General features: G+C 35.1%; 1 protein-coding gene across 1 annotated transcript in view; it reads right to left on the minus strand.

Moving 5' to 3' along the window:
* Nucleotides 1–23,455, minus strand: part of MGAT4D (MGAT4 family member D) — a 103,533-nt gene that overhangs the window by 4,281 nt on the left and 75,797 nt on the right. Inside the window, exons 9-10 of the mRNA XM_037831483.1 lie at nt 10,149–10,279; nt 1,109–1,216 (exon numbers count right to left, since the gene is read on the minus strand). Of these exons, the coding sequence (XP_037687411.1) occupies nt 1,109–1,216; nt 10,149–10,279 (239 nt within the window). The remainder of the gene's footprint in view (nt 1–1,108; nt 1,217–10,148; nt 10,280–23,455) is intronic.

The raw sequence follows: 23,455 nt of genomic DNA on the forward strand, positions 1-23,455 counted from the left end.
ATGGAAGAAAAGAATCCCATTTATAATAGCACCAAACAACAGACTGCTGCAGACCAATTTCTTTCCATATTACCTGCAATAATGTTTTTTTGTATTTTCTTGGTGTTACTTTTTTAAAGATTCATGATAAATTTTCATTATTCCAGGCACCTCCTTGTCTTGTTTAATAGACAATTTCAACCTTGAATTTAACCTTGCTTGATAGCTAATAGCTAACATTTATTTACTAAGTTCAGGCTCTTCTAGGCACTGTTCCCGTGTGTGCACTAGAATACAGAGATGGAGATAAGAAGGTGGGAAAAGGACAGGTTATGAATGATGGATGCACTGAAGGAATGAATATGCACATTTCTCTTATTACAACTGACAAACGATTAAAGCAATCATTTGCTTTGTTGTGTGAAGAAACAAGGAAGGGTAGAGTATTTTAGAGGTGGAAGAAATCTTAATGATCATTTAACTTACACTCCTCATTTTACAGATGAAAGTCTCAGGGGAGTGTTAAAGCTTGCCCAATATCATGTATACTCCCTAGGCTACTATAATTAAAAATTATGTGTTTGTACTCTGAATTCTTTGTTTCTTCTATACCACCGGGTTGCTAAGTCAATCACAGGTAACATTGTTTGCAAAAATAGTGCAAAAATCAGGGATGGTTAAAAATCAAACAAAGTTGAGTTAACCTTCATCTGTCAAACAGTAAACTGAAGTAAACATGTTGATACATTTCAATTAGATAATAGGAATACTGTATTTTTGAATTAATATTCTTGTATAATTTTGAGCTTTAGACTAAACAGTATTATTATGATTTTCAAAATGCTTTTTAAATCTTGCTATTGGAATTGCACAGCTGGGAACAGTATAGCAAAGTTTACTAAGCTGAATTTTTCTAATCATAATAAATATCTTGAGTCTTTAAAAGGCCATTGCCCTACTTATAAATGATCTTTATAACACATAGTTCTTTCATGAGATGAACTGTGTTTAAACAATCATATTTTATAGCTTTCTCGTGTTCTCATCACTCTTTTACTAAATACGTTTTTGAAACATCACATATTGCATTATATAGTATATGTACTGAAGTTACATTTCAAAATCTTACTTTGAAATATTGTTCTTTTCCAAGGAACGATGAATGTATACCCACATGCTGAAAAAGAGAAGGTTTATACTGAATACGAGCTTGCTGCTTTTTTTGTGTACAGTTTCTCTGGGGAAAAAGCAAGAAACAACAATCTTCTGTAAAAACCCAAACATTCCTTTTTATTGCATTTGTTGATGGTAGAATTTCTATTACATTAGTTTTTGCTGTAGTTCTATATTAATATTTAAAAATTTATATTAAAACATTTATTTCTTAGCTTTTTATTCCTAAGAAAAATGGAACAAAAGAGTGAGGATATAAAAGAGGGTCTTAGTTAAAGCACGTATTTTCATGACCTCTATCTAGAAAAACAGCTTACTGTTTTACCACCTGTAGTTTTCCTCTCGGTTCTCTTTATTCCAATAACTTAAGTGCAGTTTTACATTATTCTTTCTCTTCCTTTATTCATTAATTAACTCCAGTACTGAATTACACCCTCTTTGATTTCTTCTTAAATGTCAAAAGGTGTATAATTAAAACAGTCAATATTACATTTAATGGAAAAGCATTTGAATAATCTCCTTAAAGATAAAAATAAGAAAGACAATCTGTGACATCACTCTTATTAAAAACAGACACTTGAAACTATTATGATCACTATTTGAGAATTATTTTAGATATTGTATACAAAAAATTTAGAAATATAAATCTCAAATTTATATACTTAATAATTTTAAAAATAGCATGCTTATTTAAAGGTATTTCTACTCAGTATTGTCATATGGGAATATATTATACTAAAAGGTTGTTTTTGTAACTATAAAATAATTAAATAATCTAGATTTAATCTATTAGAAAGTAAATTTAGGTCTGGTAAAATTGATTGAGGAGTTAAAATCTAGTAAATACGATAATATTTTCCAAGTTATTAATAAACATTCTAGTGGGATGATTTTGTCAAATCCTGCCTCCCCAAAAATATCCCCCAAAATATCCTGTTGATAAAGCAAGGTTGAGTTCATTGTTTATTGTGCTAAGGAAGAGAATCACCTCGATAAGAGTTTTGGTAGTGTCTGTTCAAGTCTTTGCCCATTTTTAAATCAGGTTGTTTGTTTTGCAGAGTTCTATATATATTCTGAACACAAGTCCTTGGATGAATATGGAATTTTCATATATTTTCTCCTAGTCTGTGGCCTATCTTAGCTTTTTTTTTTTTTTTTTTGCAGTCATACAAAGTGTACATTCAATTGTTCATAGTACCATTAAACAGTTGTACATTCATCACCAAAATTAATTTTTGAATGTTTTCATTATCATCTCTCATAAGCTACATTTTTATACAATTGTCTTCAGAATTCAAGTGTTCTGGGTTGTAGTTTGATAGTTTCAGGTATTTACTACTATCTATTCCAATTCATTAGAACCTAAAATTGTCATCTATATTGTGCATAAGAGTGCCCACCAGAGTGACCTCTCAACTCCTTTTGGAATCTCTCAGCCACTGAAGCTTATTTCATTTCCTTTCACACCCCCCTTTTGGTCAAGAAGATGTTCTCCATCCCACGATACTGGGTCTAGATTACTCCCTGGGAGTCATATTCCACATTGTTAGGGAGATTCACTTCCCTGCGTGTCAGATCCCATTAGGGGGGAGGGCAGTGATTTCACCTGCCAAGTTGGCTTAGCTAGAGAGAGAGGGCAACATCTGAGCAACAAAGAGGCATTTGGGAGGAGGCTCTTAGGCACAATTATAGGAAGGCCTAGCCTCTCCTTTTCAGCAACAGTCTTGCCAAGGGCAAGTCTTGTGATAGAGGGCTCAGCCCATCAAACCACCTGTTCTAGTCTGCTAATGCTGCCAGAATGCAAAACACCAGAAATGGATTGGCTTTTAAAAAGAGGGTTTATTTGGTTGCACACTTACAGTCTTAAAGCCATAAGGTGTCCAAGGTAATGCATCAACAATTGGGTACCTTCACTGGAGGATGGCCAATGGCATCTGGAAAACCTCTGTTAGCTGGGAAGGCACGTGGCTGGCATCTGCTCCAAAGTTCTGGTTTCAAAATGGCTTTCTCCCAGGACATTCCTCTCTAGGCTGCAGTTCCTCAAAAATGTCACTCTTAGTTGCCCTTGCGGTGTTTGTCTTCTCTTAGCTTCTCCAGAGCAAGAGTCTGCTTTCAACAGCGGTCTTCAAACTGTCTCTCATCTGCAGCTACTCTCTCAGCTTCTGTGCATTCTTCAAAGTGTTCCTCTTGGCTGTAGCTCCTCTTCAAAATGTCACTCTCAGCTGCACTGAGTTCCTTCTGTTTGTCAGCTCATTTACATGGCTCCAGTGATTTAATTTAGACCCACCCTGAATGGGTGGGGTAACACTTCCATGGAAATTATCCAATTAGAGTCATCACCCACAGTTGGGTGGGGCACATTTCCATGCAAATAACCTAACCCAAACGTTCCAACTTAATCCCTACTAATATATCTGCCCCACAAGACTGCATCAAAGAATATGGCTTTTTCTGGGGTACATAATACATTCAAACCGGCACACCGCCAGTCCCCTATGTCTGTGAGCACATCAGCAACCATAGAAGTGGGGAAGCCCAACATTCCTGAATTCCCCACCTGCTCCTCAAGGGGGCCCTGCATATTTTTTTCATTTTTTTTTAATTAACTTTTTTTCAAAATTAACTGTATCAAAAAATAAAAAATAAAAAAAACATACAGTAAAAAAACATTTCAAACAAACCATAACATAACAAGGGAGTAAGAAAAAGACAACTAACCTAAAATAACTATTTTACTTCCAACATGTTTCTACTATACCCCAAGAAAATAACCTAATATAGCAACATTTCTGTGAATTTGTTCCTACTATACCCATCAGAAATTAACAAACTGTAGTCATTTCTGGGCATTCCCAGAACGTTAAATTTACCCATGATAGCTTATCTGTTCTTATTGGGTTATCATTCCCCCTCCATTATTTGCTCTCTATCGCTAGTTCCCCTACACTCTACATTATAAACTATTTGTTTTATATTTTTCAATGTTCACATTAGTGGTAGCATATAATATTCCTCTTTTTGTGTCTGGCTTATTTTGCTTAGCATTATGTCTTCAAGGTTCATCCATGTTGTCCTATGTTCTTTTGTAGCCTGAAAAATTTTAATTTTGATGAAGTCCAATATATCAATCTTTTTTTATGAATCCTAATTTGGGTGTCATATCTGAGCTTCACCTAGCCTTAGGTCCTTAAGACATTTTTTCTTTGTTTTCTTTTAAAAGTTTTATAGTTTTATGTTTTACATCTAGATAGGTGATCTATTTTAAATTAAATTTTGTATCAAGTGTGATACAAATGACGATGATGATGATTATTGCATATTGGTATCTGATTGATCCAACACCACCTTTTGAAAAGAGTATTCTTTCTCAGTTGACTTGCTTACGCACCTTTGTCAAATATCAGTTAATCATATTTTGTGGACCTATTTCTGGACTATCTACTCTGTTTTTCTTGTCTCTATATGTTTATCCCTTTGGCTATAACACATTGTTTTGAATACTGTAGCTTTACAGTGAGCTTTAAAATTGAATAGTGTGATGCCTCCAACTTTATTGTTCTTTATCAAATTTTTTTAGCAAATCTAGTTCCTTTGCCATTTCTTATCAATCTTGGAATCAACTTGCCTATGTCTATAAAAAAAAAGTCCCCCTGGGATTTTGATTGGAATTGAGCTAAAGCCAAAGATCAATTTGGGGAAAACTGACACTTTACTACGTTAGGCATTCTAATCCAAGATCCAAGTATGTCTCTCTATTTCTTTCATCAGCCTTTTGAAGTTTACAGCATACAGATCATGTATATATTTTATTGGATTTATCTACCTAAAACTAAATCAATCAACTTACCTACTTACCTACCTATCTGTGGCAGTTTGGATATATTATGTCTCCCACAAAAGCCATGATCTTTTAATCCAGTCTGTTGGAACTTTTGACTGAGTGTTTCCATGGAGCTATGACTCAATCAACTATGGGTGAGTGCTTTGCTTAAATTATTTCCATGGAGGTGTGAATCCCCCCCATTCAGGGTGGATTTTGATTAGTTCACTGGAGGCTTTAAGAGAGCTAAGGGCTGACACAGACACTGATACTGAGAGATGCTTCGAGTTGTGGACAGAAGATGTTTGGAGATGCTAAGCTATGAGATGAAGCCCAGAGTCTTCCCCAGAGAAGTTAAGAGAGGACCCACAGATGTTTAGAGAGAAACACCCTGGGAGAAAAAGCCAGGATGCACGGAGCTGAGTGAGATGAGCAAAGACAGAAGCCCAGAGGTATTTTGGAGAAAGCCATTTTGAACACAACCCAGGAACAAAGAACCAGCAGATGCCAGCCACGTGCCTTCTCAGCTGACAGAGGTGTTCCAGATGCCATCGGCCTTCCTCTTGTTGGTGCCTTACTTTGTACACTTTTACGGCCTTAGAACTGTACATTTGTAACCTAATAAATCCCCTTTATCAAAGTCAATCCATTTATGGTATTTTGCATAACAGTAGCTCTAGTGAACCGGAACACTACCTACCTACCTACCAACCTACCTATCTACACATGCACATACAACATTTTGGAGTTGTATTATATTTTAAATTTTGGTTTCCAGTTTTTCATTGCTATCATATAGCAAAATGATGGATTTTCATGTCTTGACCTTGAATCCTGCAACCTTGTTCAACTCATTTATTAGATACAGGATTTGTGTGTGTATGTCTGTGTATTCCTTGGGATTTTCCAAACAATGAAGTTGTCTGTGATTAGGGAGATTTTTATTTCTGCTTTCCAATCTGTATGTTTTTTTTTTTTTAACTTGCACTGGCGTGGACTTCCAGAACAGTGTTAAATAGAAGTGGTAAGTGTGAACATCACTGCCTTGTTCCAAATCTTAGGGAAAAACATTCAGTCTTTCACTATTAAATGTAAAGTTAGCTGGAAGGTTTCTGTATATGCTCTTTATCATGTCAGGGAAGTTCCCTTCTATTCCTAGTTTGCTGTGAGTTTTTATCATGAATGGATGCTGAGTTTTGCCAAATGCTTTTTCTACATCAACTGGTATTAACATGTGGCTTTTTTTAGACTCTTAAAGAAGTCTAAATTGTGGGATTTCATTGTTTTATTTTGAAGTATTAATCCAGTCTAGTATTTGTAGAATAAACACCAACCAGTATTGTTTATTATTCTTTTTATATTTTGCTGGATTCAAATCACTATTACTTTGTTGAGGGTTTTGCATTTATATTCTTGAGGATTTGTCTTTGGTTTTATTTATTTGCACTGCCTTCATTTAGTTTTTGTATCAGGGTAATGCTTGCCTCATAAAATGACTTGGGAAGTGCCCCACCCCCTACTATTTTCTATAAGATGTGTAGAATTGGTGTTATTTCTTCTTTAAATGTCTGATAGAATTCACCATTGGTACCATATGGGTCTAGAGATATCTTTTTCAGAAGATTTTTGACTATGGATTCAATTTCTTCAGTTGTCTATTTCATCTTGAGTGAGTGTTGATAGTTTGTGGGTTTTGAGGAATTGGTCCATTTCATTTAAGTTGCAGAATTCATGCATGAAAATTGTTTGTCATATGCCCTTATTGTCCTTTTAACGTCTGTGAAGTATGTGAAGATACTCTCTTTACTTCTGATGTTGGTAATTTGTGTCTACTTTCTTACTTTGTCAATCTTGTTAGTCATTTATTAATTTCATTGAAAATAACAGCTTTTGGTTTCATTGGTTTTCTCCATTGCTTTTATATGTTCAATTTTTTCTGCTATTTTTATTATTATTATCTTCTTTATGCTTGCTTTCCATTTATTTTGCTCTTCTTGTCTCTGGTTTCTTGAGGTGGAAGTTAAGATTAATTTGAGATTTTCTTTTCTAAGATAAAGATTTAATTCTATGAATTTCTCTCTAAGTAGCACTTTAGCTGCATCTCACATATTTTGATACATTGTATTTTCATTTTCATTCAGTTCAAAATATTTTCTAATTTTCTTTATAACTTCCTCCTTTGCCCATGGTTTATTCAGAAGTGTGCAGTTTAATTTCCAAGTGTTTGGAGATTTCTCGGTTATCTTTCTGTTGTTGTTTTCCAACTTGATTCCATTATGACCAGAAATATACATTTTATGAATTCAAACTAAACTTGGTAAGCTTTGTTTGATGATCCAAGACAGTCTATTTTGTTGAATAACGTACCTTTTAAAAGACTGTGTTTTCTACTGTTAGTGGGAATAGTGGTCTACAAATATCATTTAAATCCAGTTGGTAAATGATGGTGTTCAATTCTTTTACCGCCTTGCTGATTTTAAGACTCCAACTGTAATTGTAGATTAGTATATTTCTCCTTTCAGTTCTGTCAGTTTTTCCTTCACATATTTTGAGGTTCTGTTGTTAGATGTATGTAATCTAACTGTTTTTCTCCCTGTTGCTCAGATAGAATAACTTATGTTGACCTATCTTCAAGTTCATTGACTCTCCTTGGACACCCCCATTCTGCTACTGAGCCCATTCAATGAATTTTTATTTTTGCTATATATTTTTCAGTTCTAAAATTTCCATTTGGTTCTTTATATTTTAAATGATGAGGCTCACTATTTTTTTTTCATTTTTTTCACTATTTTTTTTTTGTTTCAAGAGTATTCAAGGTTGCTTGTTCAAACATTTTTATAATGGCTACTTTAAGGTCTTTGTCATATAATTCCAATATTTGTGTCTCCTTAGTTAGCCTTGGCATCTGTTGATTGTCTTTTCCCAGTGACTTGAGATTTTTCTAATCATTCTCAGTAATTCTGGATTCTATCCTAAATATTTTGAAAATTATGAGACCTGGTCTTTCTTAAATGCTATGGAGAATTATGATATTTTTGTTTTAGCAAGCAATTGACCTGGTTAGGTTCTGTCTATAATTACCAACCTGTTTTCTGTAGGCTAAGGTTCCAAAGTCAATTCATCTCTTAAAGGCTTTGCAATGCTATTCAGGTCCATCCCATAAATGCATCTATCTGTGCTTGCTGGGACCTGGGTGGTGAGTTCTCAACGTCATTGGTATCTATGTACAGCTAAGGGGTAGGTCCAGGAGTTCATAAACAACTTTATGGGATCTCTTTCCCAAGCTCTTCCTTCTCTGTGCTCTCCCCAGCACTTTGCAGTTTCCTGACATTCTTTTTGGCTCTCCAGCCAAAAAGTTAGGGCTTTAGTTCACCTACCCTGCCATACTCTTCTGAGATTGCACTTGCATCCCTGGCCAAACAGAAGACTGGAGAAAAAATTGCATTTAAACTCATGATCAGAAGTACTTTGAATTCTTGTCTTCTTCTCCTGCTACTCTTTACTTTTCAGTCCTCAATAGCTGCTTTTTGCATTCTGTTTAGGTTTTATAGCTACATTCAATAGGGAAGATAGAGTGGAGTTTAATTAGCCCATCTTATTCAGAATGGAGTCTCAGTTAACTTTTAATAAAATGTTATCAGTTGTAATTCTTTTGCCAAACACTTTGATGTATAACCTCTAGTAAATATAAATTCATATTTCTTTTCTTGAAATAAGCAATATAGGCAATTTTTAAAGAGATAACACAGAATGGAAAATATATGAGTCATATCAATGACATAATGAAACTGTAAATTTACTGAACTCTCCATTTTTCATTTATGCATTAATTTAATAAATATTTTTGAGTATAGACTATATGTTCTCAGTATCATATTTGGGTTAGGGATTCATCATTGAATAATTTTCAGTTGTACCGAAAAAGAACTTAGAAATAAATACGAATTATTATAGATTTACAGGGTAGGTACAGAACACTATGTTCACGAAACCAAATACTGTATCCCAGAGTTTGAAAGCTGATGGGGATGGGATGGGGAGAAGGCAGGGTTCAGGGAAGGTTTCTCAGAGGAAATATTGTTTCATTTGAGACCCAATGAATCAATAGGACTTAGTCAAGCAAATTATGGTGTTAGGAGAAAAAGAACCTAATTAGGCAAACCAGGGAAAAGGGAGGAATGTATTCTAAGAAGAAGATAGAAGACTGAACTGACCCAAGAATGATAAACAGGGACTAGACCACACAAGACCTTGTAAGCCTTGTTAAGGTGTTAGGTCTTTATCCTGAGGATAATGAAGAGCCATTAAAGTTTTTTAAACAGGAGAGTGATATGAACAGTTCTGGGTTTTAGTCAGATCACTCTGACTGCAATAAGAACAATGGATTGGAAAGGTGCAAGAGTGAAAGCAGTGATCTAGGAGAAAGTGGAGGGAGAGTAACACTACAATGGTGGCAGGGAGAGTGGAGAAATGTGGATGGATGTGGAGTAATTTTAGTTGTAGAATTTGACAGGAGTTGGTGTTTGGATGGAATGGTGGGAGGCAGACAGAATTATGGCACACACACTAGGTTTTGACTTGGCCTATGGAGACAGATAAAACATACGAGTTTTGGGTATGGATGGGAAGGAAACATTTGCATTCAGTTGTGGACGTGCTGAATTTGGGTGCCTTTGAGTTAACCAAATAGAAATGTCCATGAGGCACTTATGTGTGTTCACATAAGTGTGGAAACCTGAGGAGAGACATGTGGGCTGGAGATGTACATTTGGAAATTTCCAGCATATATTATAGTCAATGAGGCTATGAGAATTGGTGACATTTCCCAGGAAAATAAAATGCAAATATTATATTTGTATATAATTCCATTCTCATTTCCCCCTTACTACACATTTACTTTTGCATTTTTGAAGGCATGTATCTGTCTTGAAAGAAAAAGAGTCTACTAGAATAAGTAGCCTAATTGTAGCCCATTTACCTCATAGTATTTCACTGCAATTTTGGCTTCATTATTTCATTTAATAGGTAGAAATGCCAGTAAAATTTAAGATATGGGGATTTAGAAAATTCAATGTGTCCATTAGATTTGATTTAGTAAACAAATTTTAGGTAATCACATTCTTTATACAGTATTTTCCTAATATATACGGGATTCATAAAGTAAAGAAATACTCACAAGCGTGTCACCTAGGCTACATCTTTTCACATAAAGAATGGAATCCAAGAGCATGTCTATGGGTCTTTCTTTGTAGAACATTAAGAAAAAATGTACAATGTCAGTTAAATCCTCAGATCTAAACAGCTTTCCTATGGAGAAAAAGTAAAGAAATCCAAATAACCCTTGAGGGTTTATACCTATACATAATAACACATAAACCTCAATTTTGTTGTACATTACACTAAATTGGGAAAGTGCAAAACATTTTTAAAGATTTAGATATCTTATGCCTCCAAAATAAGTTTTAAACATTAATGAAATTGGAGGATGATAAAGAAAATATGTTTAAGTGTTAAGGATAACCACTTCTGGGGGGCAGAGTGTGAAACAGGTTTAGAATAATGAATACTCTCAGGAAAACAAATTTTTGATAACTAATGAGGACCAATTATCTTAATCAAGTGAAAGATAGGTAAAGAAAATGGAAATTATACAAGCTGTAATTTTTGACTTAAGTTTTTAAAAACTGTGATTTGTAATGTTGCTCTTATGGGACTTAAACTACTAGATTTTTACTTTTAGTACTTAAATTGATTAAAATACAGTATTATTTAGTATCTGAATTTTTATCAAACTTATTTTTTCTCTTATGTTTATGATTTTTAGATTTACTAGATTTTAAAGTGTGGTTTCATTAGGTCCATTTTTTTTCTATTATAATGCATCTTTAATTTAAAAATAAGTTGAAGGGATAATAAAATTCAGATACATGTTCATTTTAAAGTAAATAACGTAAAACTACCTCTAACCATCTAAAATCATGAAAGTAGGATATAAATGTGTAATTGTTCACTAGACATTGAGTCTACATGGGGTCAGTTAATAACATGTATAGATGTATTTGAGATTCTTTGGCACTCTTTCATGTGGAAACCAATGGAAATGATTTCATGATGAAAACAGTTGTTTCAGTATTTATGTCTCCCTAATCTGCTGTTTACAAGATGTGAAATTCTGTTTTGGAAGTTCTTATTTAGCAAAGGATGATAGCTCAAAGAACCATCTTTCAGTTTAATTATGTATTATTAATTACAAGTTACAATCTAATGTGGTCATTCTACAATGTTTACCCAAGAAACTCTTTAGTGATGGAGATCAATTTGGGAGTGGATATTTTAGTGTTGCTCTGAAATCCAATTTGTTTTCTAGTTGACGTCAATGAGGTTATGATACCAAAAAAATTGTGATAAAATTGCACTAATGAAAGTTTGGGGAAATGTGTCATAAAGTGCTAGCTGTCTCCCAATTTCAATTTTTTAAAAAAATAGAATCCCAATTTTCAGCTGGGTACATAGCTACTTGGATAAAAGACATTTCTCTGCCCCTTTTGCAGTTAGACGTGATCACGTGTCTAAGTTTGGGCAGTGAAATATAAGTGGAACATTTGTGTAGAACTTTTGAAACATCTTCTTTAAAAAGAGAAGAAATATTCCTTCTTTTGCTCTTTTGCTTTCTCCTTCTCACTTGGTCCAGAAAGAATTAGGTGTTTGGGTTGCATTAAACGGGGATTAAAGCAGAGGTAAAGGGGTAAAGGAAGTGTGGTAGATAACACTGGCTACAAATTCTTGACTACTCCTTCCACTGAGAGATGGAATCCAATTCTCCTCTCTTTGCATTTGGGCTGCTCTCACTAACTTACTTGACCAACAGACTTGGTAGAAACAAGGATCTGGACTTCAGAGGCTAGGTTACAAAAGCATTGTAGCTTCTGCCTGGGTATCTTGGAAAACTTGCTCTTGGAGCCCTGTGCTGCCATGTAAAAAACAGAACTACCCGAGGCTGCCCTCACGTGAGGACGCCAAGCAACATGGATCCAAGAAACATGTTAGCACAAGGTTGACAGCACAGCTAAGCTCCTGGCTGACAGTCAACATCAACTGCAGCATGTGAGTGAGTCGTCTAGGATACCCAGCCCAGGTGAGCCTTCAAATGACTCCAGCCCCAGCTGCTCTCTGTCTGTAATTGCCTGAGACACCCAAGTGAGAGCTGCCCAGCAGAGCTCAGTAAACTCAGACCCATGAGATAAACTGGTTAATTGTGATATTACCCAGCTAAATTTGGGGGTGGTTTGTTACACATCCACAGATAACCCGAAAGAGGAAGGATGTAGGGTAGGGTAATAGTATAAATCGCCCATCACCATGGCTGTACTATGCCATTTCCTTTTCTTTTTCTGCTGTCAATAAAATTTTGATGCTTTCTCCTCTCTTCCCTCCATTGCTGGGGGTAATAGAAAATTAAAAACAAAGTAAGGAGCTGTACAATGGCAGCCAGTTATTATCCCTATTTTGAAGGTGGAAAACTGGGGCTTAGTCTTATGTTCATAAATTGTCAGAGGTCAGAATCAAAGAGAGAGAGATCCTGCTTCTAATTAGTATGTTAGAGTTGCTCAATTTCTTTCATCCCTATTTTACTTCAGCAATATTAATTCTAAGCTTAGACACAAAGAACCCCCAAATATATTTCAACAGCTAAGTATTATAAATTTAAACCAATTAAAAACTAAAGGCAAATTAATTGAATATTTTTCACACTTCTTAACTGACATTCTAAACTTACATGGGATGGAAGGTATCAAAAGGAAAATGATCAACATATTTGACCATGTAAAAATCTAAAACATAAACAGTAGAAATAGAATAGCATTATGTAACCAAAATTAAAAGGCAAACAAAAGACCCAGGTAACTCTCTTCCCAATAAAGCAGAAACAAATTAATAAGTCATTTTTATTAAGAAAAATTGAAAATGGATGTAAAATGAATAAAATTTCCACCAATCACATAAAATAATTAAAGAGACAAAGGACTCATAACTAGTAAACCTACAGCAATATGTTTAACTTTAGTAATAATCCGTAAAGTATATTAAATCTGTGGTAGAATTTTCTGCCTACTGATCAGCAACACTTTGAAACATTGTAATAGCTAATGCTAGCCCTAGTGTTGTGGGAAATGGTTCCCTTAACTCATTGCTGCTAGCAATGTAAATTAGTTCAAGAAAAATACTTCTTGAAATAAATTTGGCAGTAATATTTCTTCTCAGAATATATCCTGAAGATATCACCTAATATACGGAAGAAGCTTTCTTAACTGTCTAAGTAATTATGGAATATGTACTCTGTGGAATATTATGCAGGCATTAAAACCATAGCTACACAATCTTTGCAAAAATATGGGGAAATTTTTACTATGTGTGAAGTAAGTAGGATTTATTCATCCAGTCAGTTAGTCAGTCATTCAACAAATGAATGCCTAGTATATTCCAGCCACTCTGCAAAGTCCTGGAATTGACAACAAAATGCAAAATCTATGTCCACAAAGGACTCACAACCTAGTATTTGACACACACAAAAATGGATAATCACAATCTAATGTGACGATTGCTATACTAGAAATAAGCTCAGGGTATACTGGGAGTACATGGAAGTGGAGCATAATCCATGAAAGATAGAGAAATGTCCAGGAGAAACTTCCTGGAGCTTGAACTAAGTCCTGAAAAATACAAAATTATATATGTGACCTAGGAGTTATCCTTGATTCTGCTTTTTCTGCCTCATTCCCCACTGTCAATCAATCAACAAATCCCTGTTGGCTCTAAATAACAATATATCCTGAATCCATCCCCTTCTCACCACATTACTTTTACTATAGAGCTCCAAACCCTCAACATACTTCATTTGGTTTGATACTGTTGTAATCCCCCATTAGAATATAAGCTTTGTGAGGGCAAGCACTCCATCTGCCTTACTTACCATTGTGTCACCAGTATCTAAAAGAGTGCTTGGCCCTAACCAACCAACAGTAGTCCCAAAATACCAGGTCCCTATCTGAGATTCGATAAGAGTTTCACCTATTAAGTTTATCCCTCAGAAACTTAAATCCACCAGAGTGCTCCTATGCCAGACAAGTCCCCAAACCCAGAGGCAACAGCCTCTTTAAGAAAAACAACCAGATGTAGCCCCTTTCCCCATTATGTCAACACCTCTTATCAATGTCAACAAGTTATAGTGGTCATTGCAGACACCCCTGAAGATCAAGAGAGTGATTAAATGAGAGGAAGGGGCAGCAACAGACAAGACAGGGTTTAACAAAGGATTACAAATAACAAAGGATTATAAATATTTGTTAGATGCTAGGGTATTAGACTAGTTAGATGGAAATAACTGAAATTGTGGAACTGTAACCCATAACATTCTTTGAAATTTGCTCTATAGCTACTCATTAAATTGTACTTTGAAAGTTATCACCTTTCTGTATATATCTTATACTTCACAATAAGGAAATAACTGAAACTCTGGAACTGTAACCCTTAACATTCTTTGAAATTTGCTCTCTAACTACTTGTTAAATCGTACTTTGAAAGTTATCACTGTTATGTATATATATTAAATTTCACAATAAAAATGTATTTTAAAAAGTTCTTGGCACACAGCACTCATAACATACTATTATAACTATATAAATATGTAAGAAAAAGTCTAGACAAAGGCAACTTATAAAGGTGAATACACATGGAAACACAATTGTGTTTCATTTTCTTCCCCAAACTTTCTGTAAAGTAGTGTAGAATAAAATTTTAAGGCCTCAAGGCTTTTGCTTAGTCTTGGTTAAAATCAGAAGAAAAATTATAGATAACCATAATACCCGATGAAGCATTGAGAGGAAATAATCTTGTTGATACACATACTTTGAGAATTTAAAGTACTGTGTCAGCTTTATCTTTCTCAGCAAAGTCAAGTAAGAGAAGGACAGAGAAAATTAAAATTCCAAGCACCACAAGAGCACATTGAACATGGAATAGTGTATAAAATAAAGACTTACCTAAGCTTCAGTTTATGAAAACTTCGTTTTTTGTTATCATAAATAACAGTTCTGATAGTATTTACCAAAAAGTTGCAAGAACCCACCTACTTTATTTCAAAGATTTTTGTTGCTGTTTAATTCCCAGGAATATAACATGTTACTTTCAACCATGAGGGCTGTGATGCCCACAAAGCTCATACAATATCTGTTAATAGATAATTGCAATTGTTCACTTAATCTAGAGATTGTTAAAGGAAGTTGCACTTGACAACTTAAGCAGTAAATAAACTCATTAGAAGTCATGAGCTATTAACTATAGTACAATTATTAAAATGTGCTTTCATCAATTGCAACAAATGTACCACACTAATGCAAAGGATTGATAATAGGGCAGTGTTTCATGCATGTATTTTTGCATGATTTTTATGCATGATTTTATGTATTTTATGCATGATTTTCCTGTAAACTCACAACTTCTATATGAACAAAAAACAAACAAACCATAAAACAAAAGAAGTATGAGCTAGAATTCAAGGCTGACAGCCCTCAGGCTAAATCCACCCCGATGGATCATTTGTATAAATACCAGTTTTACTGAAACACAGCTACATCCATTCATTTACATATTGTCTGTGACTGCTTCCCTGCTACTAAGGCAGGATTGGGTCGTTGTGACAGACCATGGGGCCTACGAAGCCTAAACTATTTATTATCTGACTTTACAGAAAAGTATGCTAACCCTTGGGCTAGAGTGAGCATTCACCTTGAGATAATGCACCACTATATGTGACATATAATTTCCCTTGTGACTACAGAAATCCAAATTCTGAGTCTGGTTTTCTCCTTTAAGAACACTTAAAATAAAGAGTACCTCTAGCAGATTCATAGCTAAACAACAGGAAACTTGTTATTTTAGAGCGGTCATATTACTTTTTAGTAACTTTAAAGAAACCTAAACTAAATTGATTTTAAAAAGAAGCCTCATGGGCAGTAATCGTGATTTGCAAAGGGTGGAGATGACCTAAGGGTACATTAACTGAAGAACGGAATGGTGTACTGTGGTGTATGCATACAGTGGAACATTGAGCAACTACAAGAAGGAGTGAAGCTGTGAGACACACAATGAGGTGAATGGATCCGGTACACAGTATTTGAGTGAAGTACACCAGAAATAAAGGCAAACACTTTAATGCCTCACCAATATAGACTAACTACAGTGTGTAAACTCAGAATTGAATCTTAGAACATAGCCTAACATGGACATAATTATTGTAATAGTCCCTAGATTCTAAGCTCTTACAGCAGTTAACTCTATCCCTGAATTGTAATGCCTATCTCTAAACTTTGAGATGCTGATCCCTTAGTGTATAACCTGATTGGTCTCTGGAACAATGCATATCTCTGAGACACCTGAAACTCAGAGCTAGAGCTCGGCAGATATGAATGTCAGTATTAGTGCATACAGCCACTGTTAAAAAAAAAAAAAAGGCTGAAAAAGAGCCCAGACTTCAATTAGTGATATGAATGAAGCAGATCTGGTTAAGACCAGGGCAAGCCAGGCCAAAGGATAAAGGTTGAAACTGATTGTGTTTTAAAACTTCAACTTTCATATGAGACCAAGGGAATAGATATCTATTTGGTACAGGATCTAAATTTTCTAAACGGTACAACTCTACAGTCGGTTTGTTCAAACACCACAATTGCATGGAACTTCGAATAGGAAGTGAGATACGGTAGGTTAGTATAGGCTGGAGTGAAACAGTGACCCAGAGTAATTTGGGCAGACAATAAAAAATATATTTACAGCCTCCCCCCACCCCCAGGACCGAGAATCTGGGGGAAGGTGCGGAAGTGTTGGACTTCCTCACCTGGACTGGAGTTGATGTTGTCACAAACACTGGGACTGGCGGTTTGATGTGCTGAGCCCTCGATCATGGGACTTGCCCCTATGAAGCTTGTTACTGCAAAGGAGAGGCTAAACTTGCAAATAATTGTGCCTAAGAGTCTCCCCCTGAGTACCTCTTTGTTGCTCAGATGTGGCCTTCTCTCTCTCTAACTGAGCCACCTCGACAGGTGAACTCGCTGCCCTCCCCGCTACGTGGGACCCGACTCCCAGGGGTGTAAATCTCCCTGGCAATGCAGAATATGACTGCCGGGGATGAATCTGGACCCGGCATCGTGGGACTGAGAGTATCTTCTTGACCAAAATGGAGATGCAAAATGAGATGAAATAGTTTCAGTGGCTGAGAGATTTCAAATGGAGTCGAGAGGTCACTCTGGTGGACATTCTTATGCACTATATAGATAACACCTCTTAGGTTTTAATGTATCGGAATAGCTAGAAGGAAACACCTGAAACTACCAAACTCCAACCCAGCAGTCTGGACTCCTGAAGACAATTATATAATAATGTAGATTACAAGGGGTGACAGTGTGATTGTGAAGACCTTGTGGATCACACCCCCTTTATCTAGTGTATGGATGAGTGGAGGAATGGGGATAAAAACTAAAGGACAAATGGGGTAGGATGGGGGGATGGTTTGGGTGTTCTTTTTTCACTTTTATTTTTTATTCTTGTTCTGGTTCTTTCTGATGTAAGGAAAATGTTCAGAGATAGATTGTGGTGATGAACGCATAACTATGTGATCATACTGTGGACAGTTGATTGTATACCATGGATGATTGTATGGTGTGTGAATGTATTTCAATAAAACTGAATTAAAAAATAAAAAGAAGCCTCACGAAGAAACATACTATACTTGAATCAATTATCCTGACTCAAGAATTTTTCTCCCAAGAATTTTTCTCAAGGGGCATATCTCTAGATTTATTAACAAAATTCAATGGGAAAGCAAAATAAAGAGCTCAGTGATAGACCTAAGTATAAATGAGAAACTGATACATGGCAAAATTGCCACCACAAAGCAGTGGGGAAAGTATGAATTCTTTAGTAGATGGTGTTAGACAAGCTAATTTATTTCTCAAAAAAAAGTAAAGCTGGATCTGCACCTAACATTCACATAGAAAAAGTATAAGAGAATGTATTTGTGGCCTAGATTTGGAGAAATATATTTTAAATATCCAACGGGTAAAGACACTGAGGTGAAAAGTTATTGAAATGTATTGAAAATTAGGATTTCCATTAGCCAATGACTCACTGGGGAAAGATTTGTGCAATGTCCAAAAAGAACAAGAGATGAATATCTAGGGTACACAAAGACATTCTGCAAGTCAACAAGAAAAAATAAAAAATAGAAAGGTGAGCAAAGCATATGAATAGGGTCTCACAGATAGAGAAACCTGAATGGTTGACAAGTAGATGAAAAACAGATGGACTTTGATAGCAATCAGAAATGTTTTACACTCTTCAGACTGGCAAAAATAATTTTAATGGATAAAACCAAATTTTGTCAGGCATATCAGAAGGCAGAAACTTATATGCACTGCTTATGGTAGCATACAGGTAATCCAGAAAGCAATCTGTCAGTACATAAAGACCAGCAATATATGTATTCAACAAACTCACAACAGGGGACATGTATTCTGCTTCGTTATTTGTAGTAGTAGAGAGTCACAAGCAATTTAGCATCCACCACTCAGGGAATTGATAAGTAAAATAATTATTATGCAGGACTTTGGGATAACATGCAGGAGTAAGAAACAGTGAAGTAAATGCATTTAAAGCAACATGCTGAGAGTTTAAAAATATAGTTTTGTGAGGAAAAAGATAAGAAAAAGGAATAGGCTTATCAAATTATAATTTTTGTAAATTTAAAACATGTACAAATATGAGAAACACCAATTACTCAACATAGATATATGTATATTGAAAGACATTTTGAATATATTAGAGTGAAAATCTATGGAGGATGAGGAAGGAATGGGGGTAGGAACTGCACATAAAGGAAAAAATAAAATGAGAGAGGGGTCTTGCATGACCAACTATGATCTGCACTATGAAATGAGGATAATGTAATTCAGTTTGCTGCCTTGAGGTCCAAAAAAGGTAAGAAAAAAGAAAGGGAGGAAAGACAGAAAGGAAAATGAAAGAAAGTAAAAGTCAATGAAATAATTATTGCTGAAAATATCACACCATGGACACAGTTTTAGGAACATTTCTATAGTGCATATAATTTATATTGTATTCTTATGTATTTTAAGAATGTCAACTTTGGCATACTGGAAATTGCAGGAACTTCAGAGTATAATTGTGATGGCTAATTTATGTGACACCTTGTCTAACTTGTGGTGTCCATTTGTTTGGTCAAGGATGTACCAGCCTGATTGTAACTATGAGGGTATTTTGAGGATGGATTTACATCATTAGTCAGCTGATTGCATCTACAACCAACAAAGGAGAATGCCCGCAGCAATGAAGGGAATCTCCTTATCCAATGATTTGGAATTCTAAAAGCAAGAATTGAGAATTTCAGAAGTTAGAAAGAAGAATTTCTGTCTCTACCCCAGCCAGCCACCTACTCCTAGGGAATTCAATGTCACCTTCATTGGAGTTTTCATCTTGTGGCCTACCCTACAGAATAAGGACTTGTCAATCGCCATGGTCACATGAGCCAATAATATATATCCTGTTGATTCTGTTTCCCTGGAGACCCTGACTAATACACAAATAGTTCTCAGTTAAATTCCTTTTTCTACAACTTTAATTCTCCAAGTCTCAGACTTATAGCAAGCATTTAATAAGTAGTAGATATTTTATATTTTTATAATACATGTGCATTTACATCAATCTACTTATTGTATACCCATAAATTTTTTGGTTTAACAAATACATGATTTCCTTTTTCAATATGATGCAAAGTTCTTTAACAAAATACTAGAAAACCAAATCCAACAGCATATTGAAAAGATTATTCACTATGACCAAGTAGGATTTATCCCAGGAATACAAAGGTGGTTCACCATCCAAAGGTCAACCAATGTAACATACCATATAAATAAAATGAAGGAAAAAAACCACATCATTATCTCAGTAGATGCAGAAAAGGCATTTGACAAAATCCAGCATCTTTTCTTGGAAAAAACACTCAGAAAACTGGGAACAGAAGGTAACTTTCTCAACATGATAAAAGCCATTTATGAAAAAACTCAGCTAATATCATACTCAATGGTGAAAGATATAAAGCCTAAGATCAGGAACAAGAAAAGGACACCTGCTTTTACCACTGCTATCCGATATTGTAGTAGAATTTCTAGTCAAAACAATTAGGCAGGAAAAGAAAAAAAGGGTATCTGAATTGCAAAGGAAGAAGCACAACTATCTCTATTTGCATAAAACATGATCTTATATAGAAAATCCTAAAGGTTACACAAGAAAATTACTAGAGCCAATACACAATTACAACAAAGTGACAGGATACAAGAACAAGACACAAAAATCAGTTGTGTTTCTATATTCTAGCAATGAACAATCAGAAGAAGAGATTAAGAAAACTATTACATGTAGATCACCCAAAGTGGATCACCCAAAGTGATCTACAAATTCAATGCCATCCCTATCAAAATTCCAGCAGCCATTTTTTTTTTTTTTGCAGAAATGGAAGCTGATGCTCGAATTCATATGGAACTGCAAGGGGCCCTAAATAGCCAAAAACATTTTGGAAAAGTACAAGTTGGAAGACTCACACTTCCCCATTTCACACTGTACTACAAACTACAGTAATCAAAGCAGTGCAGTACTGACATAAAGGTAGACATACAGACAAATGGAACAGAACTGAAAGTCCAGAAATAGACCCACACATCTTTGGCCAATTATTTTTTGTCTAGGGTGTTAAGTACATACACTGGAGAAAGAATAGTCTCTACAATGAATGGTGTTGGGAAAACTGGATATCTACACACAAAAGAATGAAGTTGTACCCCTACCTCACATCATATCAAAAGTTAACTCAAAGTGGGCTTGCCCTTATAAAATTTATTTCTGTAATGATGAAGCTAAGCCTACTTAAAATTATGCCTAAGAGTCACACCCTCAGAGAACCTCTTTTGTTGCCCAGATATAGCCTCTCCTTCTAAGCCAAACTCTGCAAATAAACTCAATACCCTCCCCCCTACAGGGGATATGACTCCCAGGGATGTAAATCTTCCTGGCATCGTGGGATCAACAATGTCTTTTTGACCTAAAGGGGGAAGAGAAATGAAACAAAATAAAGTTGCAGTGGCTAAGAGATTTCAAATTGAGTCAAGAGTTCATTCTGGAGGTTACTCTTATGCAAGCTTCAGCCAGATACTGCAAATTGTCACAGTATTCCAAGCCCCAATCCACTTTTAGGTATTCCTGAAAACCCTAAAGAATACCCTGGGCTCTATCCAGGACTCTATAAAACTTTTACCTATTAAAGTTATTTCTTCAGAGACTTAAAGCCTCAAGATGGTTCCTATGCCAGATAAGCCCTGAAATCCAGATATACCAGTCTCTCCCAAAACATCAACCAGTTTCATTCCTCCAGCTCATAAGGTTGATACCCATTTCCAGCATGAAGAACCTAAGATGGCCATTGCTCAGATATCCCTGAAGATTGAATGATCAAATAAAAAGGAAGAGGTATAACTGAGAAATTAGGATTTGACAGATGATAACTACTGACTCATCATATAGGTATTGCTTTTTTCATTTCTAGTGAATCAGAATAGCCAGAAGGAAATACCTGAAACTGCTGATCTTTGATAATGATTGTATAACTATATAGCCTTCATCTTGTGACTGGGTGATTATAAAAACCTTGTGGCTGACATCCCCTTTATCCAGTGTGGGTAGATGAGTAATAAAATAAAGACATTCATGAAAAAAAAAATAGTCTGAGACTATGGTGGAAAAAAGCCCCTACATAAACTACAGTACTACTTTAATAATCTTTTATCAATGGTAACAAATATAATTACTGTTAAAAAATAGAATTATAAAACAAAAGTGCTATCATCAATTGTAACAAATTTTCCTCATCAAAGCAAGTGTTGGGGGTGGGAGGTGCATGGGAATCCTGCATTTTATGCATGACTGCTCTGTAAACCCACAACTTCTTTAAATGTTAACACAAAATGGACCAAGGACCTAAATATAAGAGCTAAAACGTTAAAACTCTTAGAAGATAATATAGGGGCAATTCTTCATGACCTGGGATTAGCAGTGGATTCTTGGATATGCCATCAAAAACATGAGCAACAAAAGAAACAATAGATAAATTTGATTTCATCAAAATTAAAAACTTTTGTGCATCAAAGGGCATTATAAAGAAAGTGAAAACACAACCTGCAGAATGGGAGAAAATAGTTGCAAACCATATATTGGATAACGGCTTAATATCCAGGATAAATAAATATAGCCACAAAAAGACAACCCAACATCAAATATGGGCAAAGGACATGAACAGAACTTTTTCCAAAGAAGACATACAAATGGCCAATAAAAATGTGAAAAGATGCTCAACATCACATAATTAGTCATTAGGGAAATGCAAATCAAAACCACAATGAAATACCACTTCACACCCACAGGTATAGCTATTATTAAAAAAAAAAAAAAGGAAAATAAAAGTGTTGGATAAGATTCAGAAAAAATGAAACTCTAGAGCATTGTTGGTGGAGATGTAAAAGGGGTGTAGCCACTGTGGAAAGCAATGTGGCAATTCTTCAATAAGTTAAATATTGAATTGCTATATAATCCAGCAATTCCACTCCTAGGCATACACCAAAAGAAAGTGAAAACAGGGTCTCAATCAGATACTTGTACACCGGTGTTTAAAAAAGCATTATTCACAATTACTCCTAGCCAAAAGGTGGAAACAACCCAAGCGTCTACGACAAATGAATGGGTAAACAAAATGTGGTGCTTACATACGATGGAATAGTGTTTGGCCAAAAAAAGAGAAAGAAGCTCAGTGACATGCTGTAACGTGGCAAAACTTTGAAAACATTAGCTCAGGGAAATAAGCAAGACATGTAAGGACAAATATTATATTATATCACTTATAAGAGATGTCTAGAAACAAATACACAGAGATAGAAAGTAGATTAGAAATTACAGGGGGAGGGAGGGGGTAGGGGAAAGGGGGAAAGTATGTTTTACGGATATGGAGTGTTTGTAAATAAAATCAACTTTTAAAGAAGCAAAAATATAAAAATTTAAAAATACATTATCTGATGATTTAACTTATATGTAATATCTAAAATAGGCAAATTCATATAGACAGAAAGTAGATTAGAGGGCTAGGGAGAGGGGGAAATGAGGAGTTCTTTCTTAATGGGTACAGAGTTTCTGTTTAGGGTGATGAAAAAGTTTTTGTAATAGATAGTGGTGATGGTTGCACAACATTGTGAAAGTAATGATAATGCCACTTAATTGTACACTTAAAAATGGTTAAAATGGCAACTTTTATGTTACATATGTTACCACAATAATATTAATAAAAATACATTGTTTGAAATTCAGATGCTTGAATCT

The sequence above is a fragment of the Choloepus didactylus genome, chromosome 3, assembly GCF_015220235.1.
Source record: "Choloepus didactylus isolate mChoDid1 chromosome 3, mChoDid1.pri, whole genome shotgun sequence".
Classification (NCBI taxonomy): Eukaryota; Metazoa; Chordata; class Mammalia; order Pilosa; family Megalonychidae; genus Choloepus; species Choloepus didactylus.